This window comes from Danio rerio, chromosome 12, assembly GCF_049306965.1.
Source record: "Danio rerio strain Tuebingen ecotype United States chromosome 12, GRCz12tu, whole genome shotgun sequence".
NCBI lineage: Eukaryota > Metazoa > Chordata > Actinopteri > Cypriniformes > Danionidae > Danio > Danio rerio.
In genome coordinates this window covers 38663765-38686529 of record NC_133187.1, presented here as the reverse complement: position 1 = coordinate 38686529, position 22765 = coordinate 38663765, and the positions used below count along the sequence as shown (strand labels likewise).

The 22765-nt window shown below is 34.5% G+C and overlaps 1 protein-coding gene across 2 annotated transcripts in view; it reads left to right on the top strand.

Annotated features, from left to right (window-relative positions):
* si:ch211-216b21.2 overlaps positions 1-22765 on the top strand; it is a 69386-nt gene that overhangs the window by 7718 nt on the left and 38903 nt on the right. The window contains exon 2 of one of the 2 annotated variants that reach the window (XM_073918811.1): positions 13505-14399. The exons of the other annotated variant lie outside the window; for it this stretch is intronic. Coding sequence (XP_073774912.1) covers positions 13505-13916 — 412 coding nt within the window. The 3' untranslated portion in view covers positions 13917-14399. Of the gene's footprint in view, positions 1-13504; positions 14400-22765 lie in introns of those variants that run through there. 2 annotated transcript variants of the gene reach the window in all.

Sequence of the window (22765 nt, the reverse complement as noted above, 5' to 3'; positions counted from 1 at the left end):
CATTCCTGAGGAAATAAAAGCCCTGTGTTAATGGAAATATGGACAGATTCGCATGAGTACAGTAAAAACTGACTGTCAGTAACATATACATGTGAATTTAACACACTATTTGACTTTCGGTCCTGGGGAGTTTGTTAAAGTGTTGTCTGAACCCAGCGTGATCTCATTAGTCGAGGTTCTTTATTGCAATCTACGGGTCCAAGATTCTTTTTTTTTTTTTTTCTAAAGTGAAAATTGCACAGATGGTTTTTTATAATGAAACTTTTTCTTTATTATAAAAGAAAGAAATGGTTCTGTGCTTTTTAATGATATTCTTATTTATATATCCAGATGAAGTCAGAATTTTTAGCCCAGTTTATTTTTTCCCCAATTTCTGTTTAATGGAGTGAAGATTTTTTTCAACACATTTTTAAACATAATAGTTTTGATAACTTATTTCTAATAACTGATTTATTTAATCTCTGCCATGATGACAGTACATAATATTTGACTAGATATTTGACTAAAAGTGACATTTAAAGGCTTAACTAGCTTAATTAAGTTAACTCTGCAGGTTATGGTAATTAGGCCAGTCATTGTATAATGATGGTTTGTTCTGTAGACTATCAAAAAATATAGCTTAAAGGGGCTAATAATTTTGTCCTTAAAATTGTTTTTTAAAAATTAAAAACTGATAAAAAACTGAATAAAATTATCTAACTTTTTTTTTCAGAGGGATTAGAAATGCAGTAATATGTGCTTACTAATAAGTTTAAATTTCCATATTTTAGTTTTTGGAAACAAAGTTATTTGAAACATTTATTTAGTTTGTAAAATGAATGTAAAAACTCATAGGGATCAGTTGTACTTTTTTAAACTTTGAAGTGTTGCAAATGCAGTACAAACTCACTGACTATGTTCACATGGAGGCCAGTAATCCAATTATTTGCCTTAATCTGATTAAGACAATTATCTGATTAAGGTAATTATATGATTTACTTTTTTGTTTCCATTTTATGTGTTATAGCAAATAGATCGATTAATGTCATTGGGTCACCACGCTATCCACGTTTCCTCCAAAATTTCATGTAATTTTGTGTTTCGTTTTTAATTTTTTGACTTTAACTGCAGTTTGGCACTTTCAGTTTCATTCAGGAACATTTCATTCATGTCCCCATGGCAAACTGAGGTATTGGATGCATGAACAAATTAAGCACTGCTAAAAAAGTGTTGTATGGAAATTAGATACTCTACTCCCAATGGAAAAAAAAAAATCTCCGCATTTGGTGATGTGTGTGTCTATGGTCTTTTACTGACCTGGTAGGTGCAGAGAATAGTGTCAAACAGCCATGTGTGTATGAAATATCCACGGTGAAAAGTCCTACATGACTTTTGTCCAACATGACAGTGTTTACATGTCTGTACTGCACTTCATAAAATCATGTGTTAATCAGATTTCCATTTAGTTGGATTATGACCTTAATCAGATTAAATTAATCAAAAACTGCTGTTTATATGGTAGACTCTTAACCAGAGTATTGTCTTAATCGTATTACAATCTGATTATTGGTGTCCATGTAAACATACTCATTGTCTGCTTTGTTTAATTGAAATTTAGAGAAATTTAGAGAAATTTTCCTTTAAAAGGTCTTTAAAGTTTTTACCTTCAGAAAATCTGTAAAGCCCAAACATGAAAAATCACCTACAACTGCAAAAAAAAAAAAAAAAAAAAGTTAGACCTTTTAGAACATAAATGAAGCATTGTAAAACATATTAAATATCCAGCAGTTTTTTTGTTAATCACTTTTCTACACTATATAAATACAGTAATAATATAATCAGTTTAACTTCACAAATTCTACAACCCAAACATTACAAAAAAAGTTGATGTTGAGTAGAAATACTGTTTGTTTGTTTGTTTGTTTGTTTGTTTGTTTGTTTGTTTGTTTGTTTGTTTGTTTGTTTGTTTGTATGAAAAATACACAAACAGGTCACAGAAATCTACTTGTGTGCTTTCATATAAATGCTGCTAGAATTTCAAAACATTTCTTATTTAAATTTAAACCAGCTATTTCAAATCAACATCTATTGTTGTAATGTTACATTGTTAGTTTTAAACAATACATACAATTAATACACTGAAAAACAAAACTGCTAGCATGCTTACCCAACTTTGAGTCCTAGAATAACACATTATTGTTATTAGGAATTATATGCATATCATAATCTAAGCTACATGCCTATGGTCATCTCTCATTCACCTGCTCGTACACACACACACACCTGCATGTGCTTTATTAGATCAGTATATTGTTTTCTACCTGAGCCAGCCTTGGGGCAGGTTGTACAGTAATGTTGTAGGGCTGGGATGACATAAGCCAGCTGGGATATGAGATCACTTTGAACAAAGAGTCTCCTGTGTGTGTGTGTGTGTGTGTGTGTGTGTGTGTGTGTGTGTGTGTGTGTGTGTGTGTGTGTGTAGTCCTTTGATCTGGTTTGGCTGAGGGCACCTCTGTGACATGTTCACTCAAGTTTCCACATATACTCTCTTATCACTCTCAGCAAAGCATAAGTAGGTCAGTAAACAGCAAAAAAAAAAAAAAATAATAATGGTTAAATAACAGTTTTTGTAATAACAACTCACTTTAATGTGGTCACGTTTACACATTGATGATTTTCCCTGCTAATGACACTTTGACTTGACTAAAAGCAGACTTAATTTTGTAGAGCTAATTTTGTAAGATGCCAATAGGGATTTATAATGAGGCAGAGTCAACCTAAATGTTATGGATGTGATACTAGCAGTGTTGGGCATGCTCCTTTAAAAGAGAAATTTGTTATAGTTACTTCCCACAAATAGTAACTGTTACATAATTATATGTATAAAATTATAATTACATAATTATATATATATATATATATATATATATATATATATATATATATATATATATATATATATATATATATATATATATATATATATATATACAGTTGAAGTCAGAATTATTAGCCCCGTTAAATTATTAGACCGCTTGTTTATTTTTTCCCCAATTTCTGTTTCAGGGAGAGAAGATTTTTTCAACACATTTCTAAACATAATAATTTTAATAACTCATTTCTAACAACTGATTTATTTTATCTTTGCCGTGATGACTGTAAATAATATTTTAAATGATATTTTTAAGACACTTCTATACAGCTTAAAGTGACATTTAAAGGCTTAACTAGGTTAATTAAGTTAACTAGGCAGGTTAGGGGAACTAGGCAAGTTATTGTATAACAGTGGTTTGTTTTGTAGACTATCAAGAAAAAATATAGCTTAAAGAGGCTAATAATTTTGTCCCTAAAATGGTTCATAAAAAATTAAAAACTGCTTTTATCCTAGCTGAAATAAAACAAATCAGACTTTCTCCAGAAGAAAAAATATTATCAGACATACTGTAAAAATGACCTTGCTCTGTTGAACACCATTTGGAAAATATTTAAAAAAGAAGAAAAAAAATCGAAGGGGGCTAATAATTCTGACTTCAACTGTATATATATATATATATATATATATATATATATTAACTAATTACCAGGGAAAGTAACTATTGCATTACTTAAAAAATATACAATTTGTCAAATGACTATACAAGAAATATAAAACATTGTGCACTAATTTACGCTATTTTAATGTTGTTGAAGGACAATATCAGCGATAATGGCAGCATGTCCTCAACTGTGTATGCAGATGTTATTTTGTTGAATTCTGGTTGAGCAATAAGTGTTTGCGGTGAAGAAAAATAAAGTTTCATTTACATTGACGTCATGGTCACGTTATTCACCTGCGTAGCCACTAATTTTGTGGCAGCATGTAATGACGAGAGGTGCTTCATCAGATTAGAATTACTTGTCACCGACACAGAGAGACTCTTTTTTTTTCATGGGCATGCATTTCATGATACATAAACATTTCTGCCTTTCACCTCAATAGGGGAACAAAACTAATTTGGAAATGATTCTTATTAAAAGTAAAAAAAATTTTAATAAATGTTTAAAATAAATATTTTTGTTCAAATGTTTATTTGGCTTTTTACGAGTATAATATTGTATTTTATTAAATAAAAAATATATACCATCCCCTCTCTATAGTCAAATATTCATGCAAAGAGCCAGTATGCATGTGAGTGATTACATTTTTAAGTTCTTTTCCCCTTTAGGAGCCCATCTTTATCATTTTGTTTTGACAAATGTAATGCAAAAAGTACAAAAGCAAGGCATGTCAAGGTGCTTTTATCATTTAGCGAGGAAATTAAAATTGAGAAGAAATTTGGGGTGGGATGAGAAGTAATTCTTTGTGACATAACATGCTTAAATTATTTATATTCTTACTACATACTATTTTAGATGTGTTCAGTCCTGTGAAATTTATTTTCAGCGCCGTTTTTCCCCATCACTGAATACTAGACATATGAATAGGTCTTTATGTTTATATTTATTAACTGTACTTTATACACATTAACGTTCTATAATTATTTGGTTATTAATATTTTGTTACTGATCCTTAAACATGACTTTTTTTGTCGTAAGTTGTTTATAACGAGCACAGTTATATTTTGTGTGTTTAAAAACATACAGTTTTGTACTATAGTTATATAGTTCTTATTTTTACCTGGTTCTGATCCGAATACAGGCTACCAATGTAGGGTGTTTTCACACCTGCCTTATTTAGTTCAGTTGAATCGCACTAGAGTTTGTTCGAGGAGGTGTATGTAGCAATTGCACTCGAGTGCGCACCAAAAGTGGACCAAAAATACGGAGATCTATGTACGGAGATCTCCTTGAAGAGGTGGTCTCGGTATGCTTTCAAAGAACCCTGGAGTGGTTAGTTTGTGATGAGAGCATGATCCAAACTAGAACAGACCCAACCACAAAAAGAACTGCACCTTTTTGGACTTATCCAGCTGTCGTAGTCCAATGCACAGTGCATTATGGGATGTAGAGGAAAATATTTGTTGACAGCGCTTTACCAACAATTTTAAACAGAGAGAGAGAAAGAGAGGGAAAACATTTCCTGGAGGACTGTTGGCAATATTTCTGGAAGATGTAGTTTTCTGCGCAGTTTAGCAAAATGAATTCATGCCTCTTCCTGAAGTGACTTGCGATGCACCTTGGCTGTTTGCAATGCATTAAAACATTGTTTTAGCAAATTAGTAGTTGGTTATTGAGCAAATAATGAGAATTGTACCTTAAAAATAAAGTGTGTATAGAATTTTATTTAGTTTTTGTATATGTTGCATTTTTTTTACTATTATTTTATAACTATTTTTAGCTTCTGACATGAGTTTACGGTCATGCAAGTGTGTATGAAGATCATTTCTATAAAAAGAAACACCATAAAAATGCACATGCAATAGTGTAGACAAGGCCTGAGAGTATAAATATGCTTGTTTGCGTGTGTACAGATGAGGGTCACAGGAAGGTTCAGACGTTTTATGTAGGTCACGTTTGGAGGTGAGAGGGGTCGGTAATCCAATCTGGAAAGTGAAGGTCTTGGACTTGGCTTCTGGTAGGTGAAAATTTATGTCAGGGGTAAGACTAAGAGGGAGCACTCGAGAGGTCTCTCAAATCTTGTTGAGGGAATGTGTGCGCATGCAATCTGATATGTTTTGCATAGATTATGATGGACATTGTGCTATAAGGCACAATTCATCATGATGTCTTAATTGAATTGTGATTAAACCTAAAAGCAAGACAAAGGTCGTTTTTATTTAATATCAAAATGTTTGTTATTTAGATAGCAGTATATTTTCATTTGAACTGCTGCTGGACTTTGCGTACTGTATTATTGTAACTATGCAATTTCATTCATTATTAATTTAAAATTATAAGAGATTTCCACAATATATTACATTATTATAACATTTTACAATAGTTGTAAATTATACTATGTACTAGAATATTCCAAAAATAATGATATTTTAAATATATTTAAAAAAAGAATTTAATTAAACAGTATGCATAATATTTATATTTAAAAGAAGAATTCAACATGTCTGAATCGAGAAAGTTAAGAACGCATATTTGATGAACAATCAGAGTCTCATCTCCCATTCCTGTTAAAAGTCAGTTGCAGTTGTAGTTTATATATTATATTTATTTTTGTCAAATTTTAATCCTTTAATTCTTTTTGATTTGTAAAGATATTTGTGTATTGCTGTACATCTTGTGTGTATTAAGCAATGCTTAAGCGAGGTGTACAACTAACGCACTCTGCGCTGGACCTGCTCTAAGCTAGTCTATTGAACAGTGTATTTTAGTTCCTCAAAATAGCAATGTGCCAGCAATGCGCCTTAACATGCCTCCTTTTTTAGACCAGAACGCCTATGGGCGCACATATGAGCACAAATGCATTTGCTATTTAAACAGCGTGGTGCAAAACCTCAAAACCACTCTTGCGCCAAGCTGACACTAGCAAAAAATAATTGCGTCGCACCTTGCATCGCATTGCGCCGGGTGTATGATTAGCCCCGTCACTAGATGACACTCGAATACCCTGTCAGAAAAGTCTAGTAGCTGGGAACAGGCTTTTTACGGTGTCTGCTATAATGTTAATGTTGTTTTGGTGTGTTTATATAGATGAATATGGCCACTGTGTAAATGCACAGTACAGATACAATCTTATTGTCACATTAGATTGTTATAATCAATAATATATGTCTTCAGTAATTTCCTGGAGATAAATACCAAAAAATAACTCAACTGGAATAACTACAGCAGTCGCCATCGTCGATCTCATTTGTAGCAATTTTAAATTCAAAATAAATTTTGGGGAAAGGGAAGTGGTAGGGGTACAAAAATAGAATTGGGATTGGGCCTTAAGTATATTACAAGAAGTTATATTATTACTATTCATGTGAAAAAAAAAATGTTTTAGATTTTATCTAATATTTCCACCCGGCTTTTAGTAAACTTGCAATATTGTCAGAAACCCAGAACTTAAGTTGTTATATGTAAAAAGACCTAAATACATGCAATATCATTCAAATATTTTGCTCGTCTCCAACTATTGACAGAAGATCTCTCAATGAGAGAGAGGGAGGGATTAGCACTTGCGATACCTTCACTGCTCATTTAACCAAAGAAATGTAATGCTTAGATCATCACTGTGCCTCTCGTGATCTGCTCTCTTGCTCTGTCTGGAAGGCCATCCAGTCTTTAATGAATGCTAGGATAGTTGGCGGTTTATTCCGCTGTGACAACCCCTGATAATAAAAGCACTAAGCTGAAAGAAAATGAATGAATGAATGAATGAATGTTTTAATGGCAACACTTTACAATAAGGTTCATTAGTTAATGCATTTACTAACATGAACTAATCATGAACAACACATCTACAGCATTTATTAATCATATATGAACATTTACTAATGCATTAATAACATCCGAGTCGATGCTTGTTAACATTAGTTAATGCACCATGAGTTAACATGAACTAACAATGAACTACTGTATTTTCATTAACTAACGTTAACTAACATGAACTAATACAGTAGTAAATGTACTGTTCATTGTTTGTTCATGTTAGTAAATGTATTAATCAACATTACCTAGTGAAACTGTAAAGTGTGACCGTTTTAATACTGCGTATGAATCCGCCTCTCACCTGTCGCTACACCCAATGTTACAAATACACATTAGAGTTACACAGTTTACACCACACAACATACAAGGACACATATACTCTTACAACAAGTGTCTACTGGCTTTCTCAGCAGAACACACATTGTGTTAACCCCTCAAACACACACACGCAAACAGTCTCTTAAGCAGCTGATCCCCAGAGCCATTTGAGAGGCCAAAGCACAGTGCTGGTTGTCAACAGCTGCCCGAAAGACATTCTGGGAATCCAGCCCCCAGTGGGCACTGAAGAGACAGAGCAGGTGTAGACTTTCCCCAGACACCTCCACACACACATACTGTATATGTTGTTATTAGTGGTTTACGGAGATTATTTACAGGTGTTATGTATTTTATACAGAAAAAAAAATACTTATTATGTGGCCCTACCCCTAAACTCAACCCTGTGGCAAAATATGAATGTCAAAAAAAACACCTTTAAGTACAGCTGAAGTCAAAGTTGTTATCCCTCCTGTGAATTATTATTTTCCTTTTTAAATATTTGCCAAATGATGTTTAACAGAGCAGGGCATTTTTCACAGTATTTCCTATAATGTTTTTTCTTTTGTTTTATATTGGCTAGAATAAAAGCAGTTTTCAATATTATTAGCCCCCTTTAGCAATTCATGTATTTTTTTGATTGTCTACAGAACAAACCATTGTTAAATGATGACTTGCCTAATTACCATAATTAAGCCTTTAAATTGCACTTTAAGTTCAATAGTAGCATCTGGAAAAATGTCTAGTAAAATAATGTCCTGCCAGCATGAAAATGATAAAAGCTATTAAATTAGTTATTAAAACTATTATGTTTAGAAACGTGTCAAATGTGTCAAAACAATATACATGTGGGCTAATAAATCAGGAGGGCTAATAATTCTGACTTCAACTGTATGATTTTTAAGCATTTTGAATTATAAGGACACCACAATGTCCTCATAAAGCACCGTAATAGAGTACAATATTTTATACCCATGTCATTCAAAAATCAACAACCCAGGCTCATTCTGAGAATGCTATATACATTTCTGGAGATCGTGAAATAGGAGGTATGGTTTTTTTGCAGTTTTTAATTTCGAGAATCCAGAGGGCACTGTGTACGCTTTTTGAGATCTTAAATTTCTCTTGCGAGTGCCATTCGTGCCTGCTGTTCTCGCGTAAATCTACCAGAGGCCACTGGCGACTGACGTACATGGCGAGCTAACTGGACAAACTGACACAGCGGGAAAGCCGTCCATATGGAGGCAATCAGTCAGCTGGTAAACGCGAAAAGGAATGGCGTCATACTGCCCCATAGTATTCGCTTTAAAGACGAAATTCGTTCTGGCTACATAATTTGCGATCTCCAGAAATGTATATAGGGCTTCGTTATCAGAATAAGCCTTTGTTGCAAAAAAAACTGTCCTCCTAAACCACCAAAACCAGTACATACACACACACCTGATGCTGATCTGCAGGATACAAATCAGCAACTTTCGCCACTGAGATCAGAACAAGAGAACTGACGATTTGTAGGTTACAGGTCATCGGGAGAAAGTCTAAAGGGTGAGAGATGTCTGGCATGAGAGTGACCCGCGTCCAGACACAGATGGGAATGCAGGATATCAGTTTCACACAAGTCGGGTGTCAACACTTGTTTATGTTGTTCGGATCGTGGAGGCTTTGATCCCAAGAAAACAGTTAGAGCCTATTTTAAACTGCAAAGATGGTGTCTGGGGGACTTTTAAAGTCGTATGGCAGAGTGCAGAAAGATGCTTACATGTCTTGAAGATACACTGGCAACAATAATAATAATAAAAATAATATTAATAATACATTTTATTTTTAGTGCGCTTTTCTCAGACCCAAATCGCTACAAGACATACAAGCAAAGCAGATCAATAAAAACAGCAAAAAGGACCACAATAAAACAATAAAATATGAAAGATTCAGTACAATTGGATGATAAAATTAACAAAAATAATCAATCTAAGTTCAAAACAATGATAAAAAGGTGAGTCTTGAAAAGTTTCTTAAAACAGACTACAGAAACGGCATTCCTGATGCTGACAGGTTGGCCATTCCATAGCCTAGGCGCACTACACATACCTGCCAACACTCCCGTTTTTACTGGGAGTCTCCCGTATTTCAGACCCATCTACCAACCATCACCCGTATTGTTCTGTCTTTCGGAACTCCGGAAATTGGAAAACTCCCAGAAAAGAAAACATTCTGTGATTTAATAAAATAAAATAAAAAACTGAGATATGAAACCAAGAGTTTTGATTTTACAGCCAAATGAAATAAGGCTGTATTTTCTAACCGAGACTTATTCTTAAAAGCCTACCGCTATATACAGTTCTGAAGAGCGCCAAAAACATCCTAGGAGGTATGTTTTTTTTTGTTTTTTTGGTTCTTGCGTAAATCCACCAGAGGCTGCTGTCGACTGACTGAGCGATTGATTGACCCACCCTCCCCCTTCTCTAAAACCAAACGATAGTGTTTTCAAAAGTACTCATTGACTCGCTCAACCACGTCCCTAAACCCAACCGACTGTTTTAAAAAGCAATGCAGAAAAAGAAAAGCCCTCGCCAGTTTTTTTACCACTTTTTCAGATTTTACCACATTCTCACCCTGTTATTTACTTGTTTATTTAAATTTTTTGCATTCTGTTTTTGTCTTTTGAACCCCGTCATTGTGGTCAACTCCTATCTGCATCTCAAGTCCACCAATGTACATGGCGAGCTAACTGGACAAACTGGTAACAGCGGGAAAGCTGTACGTAGGTAAGCGGTCAGCTGGTAAAAAAGAAAGGGAACGCCCCATAGCGTTCATTTTAAAGACGGAATGCAGCCATACTTACTTCTGGCTACATAATTCGCGATCTCCAGAAATGTATATAGAGCTACGTTTTCAGTATGAGCCTATGTAGATATTTTTTCTAAGGCAGGTGTGGAAACGCCTCTGAATCTTCTGAAGTCACATACTAACTTTGTGATTCTCAGAAGGTCATAAAGTTTTGAAAAAATACGACAACAAGCAACGAGTAAAAGGACAACAGAATTGTACATATCTGCCATCCTTTTTAAAGCGTCTGTATTCAAAAAGAGTGGGCAATTTTAGCGAACATAAACAACAGACTCTCTTTCTGAAACAGCTGAAAACCTGTAGTGAACAGCACCCCGATATGCCAACAGTCAGCAATTAAATCTGTCAATAAATTGAATCAACCGAGGCTCAATCTGAAAACATACCCCAATATACATTTTTGGAGATCGCCAAATATGTCCCAGGAGCTACTTTTTTTGCAGTTTTTGATTTTATGAATTTACCAGAGGCCGCTGTGTATGCTTTTTCGGATCGCAAATTTCTCTTGCGAGTGCCACTCGTGTCTGCTCAAGTAAATCCACCAGAGGCCCCGGTCAACTGACTGACCTACCCTTCTCCTTCCCTAAACCCCCACCAACAGCGTTTTCAAAAGCAATCCAGAAAAAGAAAAGCTCTCGCGGCAGTTTTATTTTTACCATGTTTTCAGATTTTACCACATTCTCACCGTTTACTTAATTTTTTTTTGCTTTTATTTTCGTGAAGAACGGTGAAGAACCAGTCAATTTTGTACTACATCACAAGTCTGGTGACATACATGGCGAGCTACTAGACACAAAGGTAACAGTGGAAAAGCCATCCACATGGAGGTGAGCTTACAGCTGGTAAGCGTGAAAAGGAACGACGTCATTCCACCCTGTAGCATTCATTTTAAAGACAAAATGCAGCCATACATTCCTCTGGCTACATAATTCGCAATCTCCATAAACGTATATCAGGCTACATTTTCAGAATGAGTCTATATTGAATTTAATCCCTAATTTTTTCAACACATAAATTATTACAAATCCAACTAAAGCTATAGGAAGCAATCGCAAGCACAACCAGCAGCCGAATTTTGCTCAATTTTGTTTCGCCAATGAAGACATCTTTTGCATACTTTCATCAAAGTGGAGGCGTTTTATTGCCACAACATCGTGAAACCTCAGCAGATAAACTGACAATTTATCCAACAAGCTCTCAAGGGCATGTCTGTGAATGTCAATTTCTGTTTATTTTCTCAGAGCTACATTGGTTCGTGTTTTTTGTATATTTTCAACCAATGCATCAACCGAAGGAGCACAAAACTAACACTCCCAGCAATTTGGTGTTATTTCACCTTCCCGCACGCAGATTCCTCCAAGAAGAAAACCTGGAAAGTGGTAGCAAAGTGTTCTCCTGTCATAAAGAAGCTGAAATAGTACACCAAGCACTTGGCAGTAGATGCGTATGTGGGTTTATGTCCGTGCCGAGCCTGCAGGAACAATGCAAAAGGAGTCTGACAACATAAAGAAGCCGCTGATGTCTGTGAACTCGACCCAACAGCGCTGAACAAAACTACCCACAAGAAAACAACAACTACAATAGATCAATCCTGCACAAAACTGCATGCGAGCAAAGCTGTCGCTACATTGAGCCAATAGATGGTACCGAGAGCAGACACAAAGACAGGGAGAGAAAGAGAGAGAGGGGTGTTGTGGGTAAATGATGCATGGCAAGAGCACATACGTGTTACGGGCCTCAATGGGGCGGAATGGAGGAATAAACCCTCTCTGTCGCATGATGGATTTCACTTTCCCTACGCACAGGCAACAGCTTTATCACAGGAAAGCCAGAGAGCAATTTTCCACCCTAAGACAGACGTGAGAGAGAGAGAAACCTCGGTTAAAGTGTAAAATAGAGCAATACAGGATGCTTTTGCATCATCAAATAAGTGTTAGAATGGTTCAAATAATCAGTTTTCTGGCAAGACTGGTTTAACCAGAAACATGTCATAGTATCTTAATTGTGTATTGGAAATTAAATGCAGAGATGTTATAAATGCAATAAATCTATTGACAAAGATGTTTTTTTATGTATAAATTATTAACTAATGCTTCACTCTTTGATCACTTTAGTATGAAAGTTTATTTCCACCACAAAACAAAACAATAATTAATGTACACTCTCAGAAAAAAAGATACACAGTGGTATAGATAAGGTTCCTAAAGGAACAGTTTTGTACCTGTAAAAGTTGTACCTTATATAGTACAGAAAATACCTCTTATGATACTGTTCTGTACATTTTATGGTCCAATTAAAATGGAGGTAATACAAATGTTCTTATAAAAAAGGTACATAAGGGTTGGACAACTTCTTTATCACAATATCTACGAATAAAAATATGACCGGAAATTCAAAGTGATTTTATAAATAATTTCCCTATTAAAACATGAATCACCATTTAAAAGCATATAATACAGCATATATTAAGTTCTATAATACAAAACAACTGGTAAAACAAAACTATAGGTGTTGTAAACTAAACATTTAAGGCATTTTAATAAACATTTGGTGAGAATTTTCAGATAAATTCATAAAAATAGATCTTCTGATTTAAGTAAAAGTATTTTTTATTCTTTATTGTAAATGAAAAAAGATGCAATTACACCAAAAGAAACTTAAAAAAAAAACCATTAATAAACGCATTTGATGTTTTATATTTACTGAAAATAAATGTTTTTTTCTTAGAGTGTAAAAAGGGTCAAACTTATTACTTAAATTGAAATTATTACATATTGAGACTAAATTATTATTTAAAAACTCAGATTTAAATAAACCCAAAACTATGACATGCTACATTAAAATTATGACTTAAAAGCTAAAAATCTTCCAGGTTTGAAATAAAAAAGGAGCAAATTATTTGATTAACTGAAACATGCAATACAGTTTCCAGGATAAGATATTGTTTCAAAATATGAGGTAATTAATTTACAAATATTTTACTTCTCATTCATTCATTTTCTTTTCAACTTAGAGCCTTTGTTAATCCGGGGTCACCACAGCAGAACAAACCGCCAACTTATCCAGCATTTTACGAAATGGATGCCCTTCCAGCCGCAACCTCATTCACACACATATACGGCCAATTTAGCCTACCCAATTCACCTATACCACATTTCTTTGGAATTGTGGGGAGACCGGAGCATCCAGAGAACCCCCACGCGAACACAGGGAGAACATGCAAATACCACAAAGAAACACCAACTGACCCAGCCAAGGCTCGAATCAGCGACCTTTCTTGCTGTGAGGCGATTGTGCTACCCACTGCACCACCGCATTGCAAACTACGTGACATCACCCGGATGGAGACGCTTGGCTGGACACACCCCAGCCCGAATCATTCGAGTGGATCGAGTACACTGATGTTAATATTAGGAGGAAAATAAATATATTTATGATTTTTTGAAGTCAAACAAAACAGACAACATTAGAACAAAATGTAAGACCTTATAAAAAAAGCATGATTAAGACTTTTAAATACATTTTAAGGGTCTTAATTTTCTCATAATTGATTCATCAACTTTGAATACTTTTTAAGACCCCGCAATGTAAACTAAAGACCATGGGTGGTCGAGCTTTTTCATACAGTGTGCCTAAGTTATGGAATGGCATACCCATCAGCATCGAATGCCGTTTCTCTGGTCAGTTTTAAGAAACTTCTCAAGACTCACCATTTTACTGTTGCTTTTAACTTAGATTGATTATTTTTGTCAATTTAATAATGAAATTTTATTGTTCATATTATATTGTGGCATTTTTTTTTTTACTGTTTTAATAGTTCTGCTTTGTTATTGTTTGCCTTGTATGCCTTGTAATGCTTTGGGTCTGAGAAAAACGCACTTTAAATAAAGTGTATTATTATTGTTATTAATATTATTATTATTATTATTTGCTTTTTAAGTTAATATAAATTAATTCATTAACCAAGTGTCTCCATATTTTTGACATTTACATTACATTTTTTTACATTTATTTTCAAAGCTTCAAATTCTAACGCAATCAGTAGTATAACACACTACTAACTAAAATATCAACTAATAAAATGTCAGTAGAGCAACAAATTCCAATTTTAAGTAATATATTCTTGCTTGTACAAGAAAAATGTTTTGTAAAAATGTTAAATGAAGGCATGTCTACCAGCCAATCTTTTAAAATCTTTCTAATGTTCGGACCATGTAAAGAAATAGCAATTTATACATATATATATTTATTAAAGACAGAAATGTGAAAAAGGTAGGGGGGAGAAATCAGTGGAACTAGTTACCAAATTATAATTAGTTGAAGCCGCTTCCATCTATTTACAGTGCAGGGATGCCAGATTTAGCAAACATAATCCGAATCTTGTCATAATTCTGCTGTAATTCCCAATCACAGGCAACGTAATCCACAATATGCGCAAATACTGGTTTTCTTCTTAGGAACTGATGTGTTGGTGTTTAAAGCATATTGTTATGACTTAAGAAACGAATTTGGTAAATCATGGCAGTTGCAAGCTAATCCAGCATTACAGAAACATGCAAGAAAACTCACGAACACCACAACTCCAGTAACAGACACTTGAGGGTTGGCAGTCTCAACACAGCCAGGCTGATCTCCCAAACAAACACGCAAAACAGACAGAAAGAGAGACATCTGTGGTAAAGAAAGACATCATACCCCAAATATGAATGCTAGGGTCTGCGTATCAATCCTTATTCTTGCGGTCAACTCTCTCAGGTGGTCACCGTTTCTGTAAACATACATGTACTGTTATAAGTCTGCAGACGGTGCAATAAACCATGTTTCTGTGTTTAAGGTGTTAGTCTGAATATCATATAATCCCTACCGCAATATCCGTGGATTTATGATGCATAATTAGCAGGTTGGGATGTTCCAAGATCCTTTGCTTTGTTCTTACATATTCCACAAATGTTTAAAGCGATGATCCCTGTCATGATTTAAAGAGTCTCGTAATTCCCTGCTCTGTTTTTACTGGGCTTGTTTCAGAATCCATTAGATCTGGATTTCTTAACTTTTCTGGACTTCAAGACTCCACAAATCCAAGAAATTATTCAAAGGCCGAATGATTTTTCATGTTACTGGGAAGTATTTGGATTTTTCACTCTAAATTTTTTTATTTTTGTTGTTGTTGATAGTTTGATATAACCAGAATAATGTTTAAATAGTATATGATTTAAATGTAGGGGGCAGCACGGTGGCACAGTGAGTAGCACAATAACCTCACAGCAAGAAGGTCGCTGGTTCAAGCCCCGGCTGAGTCAGCTGGCATTTCTGTGTGGAGTTTGCATGTTCTCCCTGTGTTCGTGTGGGTTTCCTCCGGGTGCTCCGGTTTCCCCACAGTCCAAAGACATGCGAACAGGTGAAATGGGTAAGCTAAAATTGACCATAGTGTATGTGTGTGAATGAGTGTGTGTGGATGTTTCTCAGTGATGTGTTGCACCTTGAAGGGCATCCGCTGCATAAAACATATGCTGGATAAGTTGTGGTGACCCCAGAGTAATAAAGGGACTAAGCCGAAAAGAAATTGAATGAATGAATAATTTAATGCATTTAAAAAAAGTTTTACCAGTTTGTTTTTTTGCAAGAATGTTACAAATTTTAGAGGACTAAGGACCCTATGACCCTGTTTGCACCTGCTACTTAGATGGATTTTAATTAATCCAATTACAATTTATTTACTATAAATACTATAAATGTACTAATTTTGAGAGGATCATGTGCTTATGATTGCTTGCGGCCGGCCCCACATTATTCAATTTATGATTCACCAATCAGATGATTCCTAAGCCACTATAAATAGCCTAAGTTCCATATAACAGCCATCTTGGTTTTGAAGAATCCCCCCTTCCAATCCAACTCCTCCTCCTGTCCTAGATGGGTGGCATGGTGGCCCAGTGGTTAGCACTGTTGCCTCACAGCAAGAACGACATTGATTCTAGTCCTTACCAAGCCAGCTAACGTTTCTGTGCGGAGTTTACAAGTTCTCCCTGTGCTCATGTGGGTTTTCTCCGGGTTTTCTCCCACCGTCCAAAAACATGCAACTTAAGATAATTGACTAATTCAAATCAGCACCATAGACATGCTCCTAGTAAGTAGTTATCTCTTAAGAGCAATCACTATCTGTTCATTAGCCACTACAGCGGAGGAGTTCTCCAGATCTACCTAAGCTCAAACTCCCCTCTCGCCTTTCAAATGGGAGGAAGCCCCGGGTTCGAGGATCTTATGAGCTCAGGGCTCTTTCCCAGGACAGGATGCCAAACAAGCTTTAAAATCAAATCATTAGCTGAGTGTGAACATTAGACACAAGGGGGGCTAATAATTCTGACTTCAACTGTATATATAGAATAGTCCAGCATGACATATGACACGAACGGTGGATGTGTGTAGCATAGATTTGTAGAATTCATTCATCGTCTTTATGAATATACATACAGTACATCCAGACGTAAGCTCCCTTTAGTCGGTAGGGCTCGCAGACAGATCAGTCATCAGGAGAGAGTGACCCACCCTGGCACCGCAGCACTGACAAATGAAGCCCGCTGGCAGAGCTCCACTCTTTTGCATAAAGATAGAGTGTAGGCCTCAGAACAGCCTGTGATGGATACAGTAACCACAGACTCCTCAGACGAGCTCCAGTAATTTAATGAGTCCCAAACTGAACACTTCTAATTGCTTATGGAACCAGCCTTGACTCGCCATTAAACAGTCTGGAGGAACTTTGACAGAGCGCTGTGTCTGAGTGATGAAGGAGAAGCACTTCTTTTGCTTGTTTTGCTTTCTTGTTGGTGAAAAATGAAGCATTTATGTGGCATCAATTACTGTAGACTAGGGATGAAGTGAAAAAAGGTGTCGTATTTACTGAAAAACAGAGCAAGACCAAAGGGAAGGATTAAACGCTAAGGTACAGATTTACTTTGCCAGAGCAAACACTCCTTGCTGCTAAAAAAACACCTTGAGGATTTGCTAAAGACACGCAGTGATATATGGACAGTTATTTTTGTTGCATATGCATTCATAGGGTTTTTTCTGAAGAAAATTATATGGAAGGAGAATATCCATTGCGCCATTTAATTATGTTTACTGCTATTTCTAATACTATTTTACCTGTACAATAATATCCATACAGTAATATCCAATATAATATGTCTTGGAGGATTGTGTTAGAAAATAAGTTGGTTTTAAAATGGTCATTTGATCACTTGCTGTACTTTTCACTTCCTCCTGCACTTTTATACGGTTGTATTATTGTTTTAATAAGCCCTATTTATTCAAATTGGGTCTAAGACTGATTACTGTTTAGTTTAGAAAGGGTTTCCACATTTACTGACCATTCATTTATTCATTTTCCTTCCGCTTAGTCTGTGTTTCAAAGGTCGCAATAGCGGAATGAACCACCAACAGCGGATGCCATTCCAGCCGCAACCCAGTACTGTGAAACACCCATGCACACTCATTTACGCACAACAGACCATTTAGTTTATTCAACTCACCTATACCACATATCTTTGGACTGTGGGGGACACCGGAGCAGCCAAAGGAAACCCATGTCAACACAGGGAGAACATGCACACTCCACACAGAAATGCCTTCTGACTGTGAGACATTTTCTGACCAACGATTTTCCATTATTTTACCAGTGATTTCTTAGGCAAGGTTTTTTTTTTTTTTTTTTTTTAAACATTTTCAGGGATCACTCATAAAATGTCTTTAAAAGAGCTAGAAAAAAACATGTATACTGTACTATAAACATTTGAATGATATTTCCAGTCATTTGTGATGTCTAATAAAAGTTATTGTAAAAATAAATATTTATATTAAAATATCTATATTTTTATAGATTGTCACATAAAGAGTCATTTTGCCTAAGCAATAATTTAGTCTATAACAAGAAAAACTAATATACAGAAATAGACTTTTCCATAACCCTTTTAAAACTCTTTTTTACAAGGACCAAATTAAATAAGCTATTTTTTCTTTGAATAATATCCACACATAAAATGGTAGTTATTTTCTTTCTTTTTTTGTCAGGAAGAAAGACAGGAGAATTCCTGCCATAAAAAGAAAAACTAAATAATTGAATGTTTTAACTCAATTACACATTTTTTTTAATTGTTCATTTTATTTTATTTTTTTTCACTCAGAGTTCACTGACAGGTTTTGTACAGTAAATATGATCACATATAACAAGGTGAGAGATGTTTGAAAGAAGGGTGCATTACTTAATTTAAAAAAAACTGAAACACACACTATCTACTATCTATGATTATTTATTGAACAGCAATGTTGAACAACTAAAATTAAAACACACATTGCACAAAACTAACAGCCACTTTTTTTTCTTATGAAAAAGTAAAAATAAATAACTCGCACTTTTGGAAACAAAATTTATTATTTTTAATGTTAAATTTTTAATATTTAAATTAGAAAATAAGCAGTTTCTATTCTAAATAAAATAACTCTTGTATATCCTGTAAATCGTGTTTTAAACTGTGCATTTCTTGCATCTTCTCTACATAAATATTCATTCATTCATTTTCTTGTCGGCTCAGTCCCTTTATTAATCTGGGGTCGCCACAGCGGAATGAACCGCCAACTTATCCAGCAAGTTTTTTACGCAGCAGATGCCCTTCCAGTCGCAACCCATCTCTGGGAAACATCCACACACACACTCCTACAGTACGGACAATTTTAGCCTACCCAGTTCACCTGTACCGCATGTCTTTGGACTGTGGGGGAAACTGGAGCACCTGGAGGAAACCCACGCGAAGGGACGGAGAACATGCAAACTCCACACAGAAACGCCAACTGAGCCGAGGTTCGAGCCAGCGACCCAGCTTATTCTTGCTGTGAGGCGACAGCACTACCTACTGCGCCACTGCCTTGCCTGTCAAGTGACTCCACATGCGTTAGGGAAACTAACTAAAATAATTGTCCTAAAAAAATAGATCGATTATAAGTCCTGAATATTGATTTCGATTACTTTTCGATTAATCGCCCAGCTCTATATTGAATATATATAAATAACAAATATTATCCGAAACATGTCATCTCGTGTACATTTCAAATATTTGGCATCAACAAGTTTATTATTACTACTATTATTATTATTGTTATTATTATTATTATAAGTCTCTTATGCATTCCAAGGCTGTACTCAAAGAAAAATTAAACAGTAATTTTGCCAGCATTAATACAATGTGAAATAAGTTCCTATGTTTAATATATTATAATGTCTGTTATGGCAAAGCTGAATTTTCATCCAGTCAAATCTTTAAGAAATGCAAAACTTTTTCAATATGAATGTTGTTTAATATTTGTGTTAAAAGAACAATACAAGCAAACAGATTGACTGAGCTTTCAAAAGAGCAGCAGTGTATTGCAATTGTCTTTTCTGTTAAATCAAACATGTACTTGATGATTAAAAGTATTAATTTTAAAGTTGAATTGGCTGTAAGACAGATTACTGCTTGGTTTAGAAAAGGTTTCCTCATTTTCTGACCAACAAAAGTAATAATTTTAAAGTTGAATTTTAAAAGTCAAAGCCAAATAAACAAAACTACATGCAAATGTATTAAATAAAAAAATATTTAAAAAAAACTTGTACGACCTCTTCACGACCTGGCCTATGAGCCTTAGACATTTAATAACGCTCAAACCGAGCACTAGTATTGTATCTGTGTCATTCTTTGAGAGCGAGTGTGACAGCGTATTTAAAGAGCTCGGACAGATGAGACAGGAAGACAGTGTTTTTAATGGCATCCACCCGAAACGAGACACCCTGAGAACTGTGATGCCTCTGAGATCCTTCAAATCTCTCATTCCTTCATCCTCTTGAGAGACACGCCCTTCAGCTACTGTCTCAAGTACTGACACTCACACTGGAAACACTTAATACAAGAAGTTAATACCTGTAAAACATCTAGCTCTTTGACGGCAATTCACTGTAAACAGCGCAGGTCTCAAGAAAGTATTTGGACTTGCATGCACTGAAGAGAAACACTTGTAAAACAATACTTGTAAAATTAATTCTTTATAATTCTAATGTTTTATTTCTCACAAGTCTGATTTTTTAAAACAAGGTTGCAAAGTATAAACTACAGTAGAAGTACACAATTTTTTTTTTAAATTAATATCTTTCAGCTCTGAAAAAGATTAACTATTTTATTTCTTTGAAGTTTCTTTTTTTATTCCTGCAACTGAATTAATATTAAATATATCTGCAACTGAACTGAATTGACATAATTTAAAATAATTAAAATATCTTAATTTTTTTTCATTCGTATCTTACCGTTATTTATCACCATGATAAACAAAATAACATCATAAACTAACAAACCAAGTTACACTCTTACTTCAAGCTGAGCATTTAAAAAAAGTAGTGCACAAGGTTTTAAATTGTTAATAATTAAAGTAATGATAACATATAATTTTATACAATTTAAAATTTTCATTATTTAATTTATTAATGGAAAACAATTAAACATAACTAACGTGACTAAAAAACTAAAAATTCCTTCCACTGTTAAATATCACTTGGAAATATTTGACAGGGTGTCCACAAAGTCTTCATTCATTCATTCATTCATTTTCTTTTCGGCTTAGTCCCTTTATTAAACGGGTCGCCACAGCGGAATGAACCACCAACTTATCCAGCATATGTCTGGTGTTCTGTAGATTTTAGCTCCAACTTGCCTCAACACACCAGCGAGAATGTTTCTAGAAAGCCTAGTAAGAGCTTAATTATGCAGCTCAGGTGTGTCAGAGTTGGGTTAGACCGAAATTGAGAACCCCTGATCTAGGGTTTGCTTGTTTTGACACATTATTTAAAATATGTGCCTAAAAGTAAATAATTAGATGTTTTATTAAATATCAAATTATTATAATAAAATTATAACTAATGAAAACATTTTTGAAGGGGCAGATAAAATCTTTTCCACGTGTCCAACCAGACCATTAGAGAATAATCCTTAGAATTTAGTCTGAAATTTCATTAATAATAATAATAAATATTTTTATATAGCACTTTTAAAAGCAGCATCTCAAGGCACTTTTTTCACTTTAGTGCAAGATACCTGAATGCAAAAAGGCAATAAAAAATAATTAAAAACACATAAAATAATAATATTAATAACAATAAATAATACACTTAAAAAGGTTTTTAAAAGTCTTAAATTTGATAAAGAATTAAGATTTTTACTGGGGGCTAATCCTTTTGTCTTCAAATGCATACCCTGGTTTAAGCCAAAAAAAACTAAATAAAAAAATAAATAAATAAATATATATATATATATATATATATATATATATATATATATATATATATATATATATATATATATATATATATATCTTCTTAAGTTTACAATTAAAGAAAAAACATCTAAACCTGTGGATTCTTATTTGGGATGCGCTGTAACTTTAAGTCAGAAGAGGTTGTGGAATCTCAAGTCAAAACTGAACGTCATTTAGCTGCAGTAAATCATCATGCTCTACTGCAGAGCTGAGAATGATCAACTGGAGAGACAACAGCCTTATCTTTTTCACATCGGTTTATCAAACTCTCATAACTCAAGCTATTTTTACCCGCGCTCTTCTGGAAGTATACATTACTCCTCATTTTATCTCTGAAGAGGAAATTTCAAATCCTTCTTGTTTTGTTCATTGCAAGAGACCTTCGGGAAAACAGAGCGGAAAAAAGTCTTTACAATAATAAAGAGGTTTGTGCCCTCCTTAAAAAAAAATCTCTGTCAGATCACTTCCTACTTCCTCTTGCTGTTTACTGTATGCATTGTGGGTGATTTGCTTTCATTTGCTTATCCTCGTAAATGAGGTCTCACAGAGTTTCTGCACCATGATGTCCATTACATCAACTATTTTGAGAGATTTTATGAACACAAAATTAAGCTCCCACAGATGCATGACATGACGTCCAGCTCCTTAATAACTTCCTCTGCTGGAATGGGACAGAAAAACAAACTTTGGTGCTTCTTATGTCCATGACTATTGCAAGTAAACTCCGATTCTCACACATAAATTGTCCCAGATGATTTGTTATTTGCAAATGACACCTCAAATCATACAAACGGCTTCTTCCAGCAATTCTAAGAAATAAATTGGTAGGTTATTTCTTAGAAGTTTGAGAAATAATGGCAGAATTGCTAGATATAAACTCCATATTTAGTCTTCTTTCTTAAATCCACCTCTCTTGCTTTTTTTTTTTTGTAATTTGTGAATG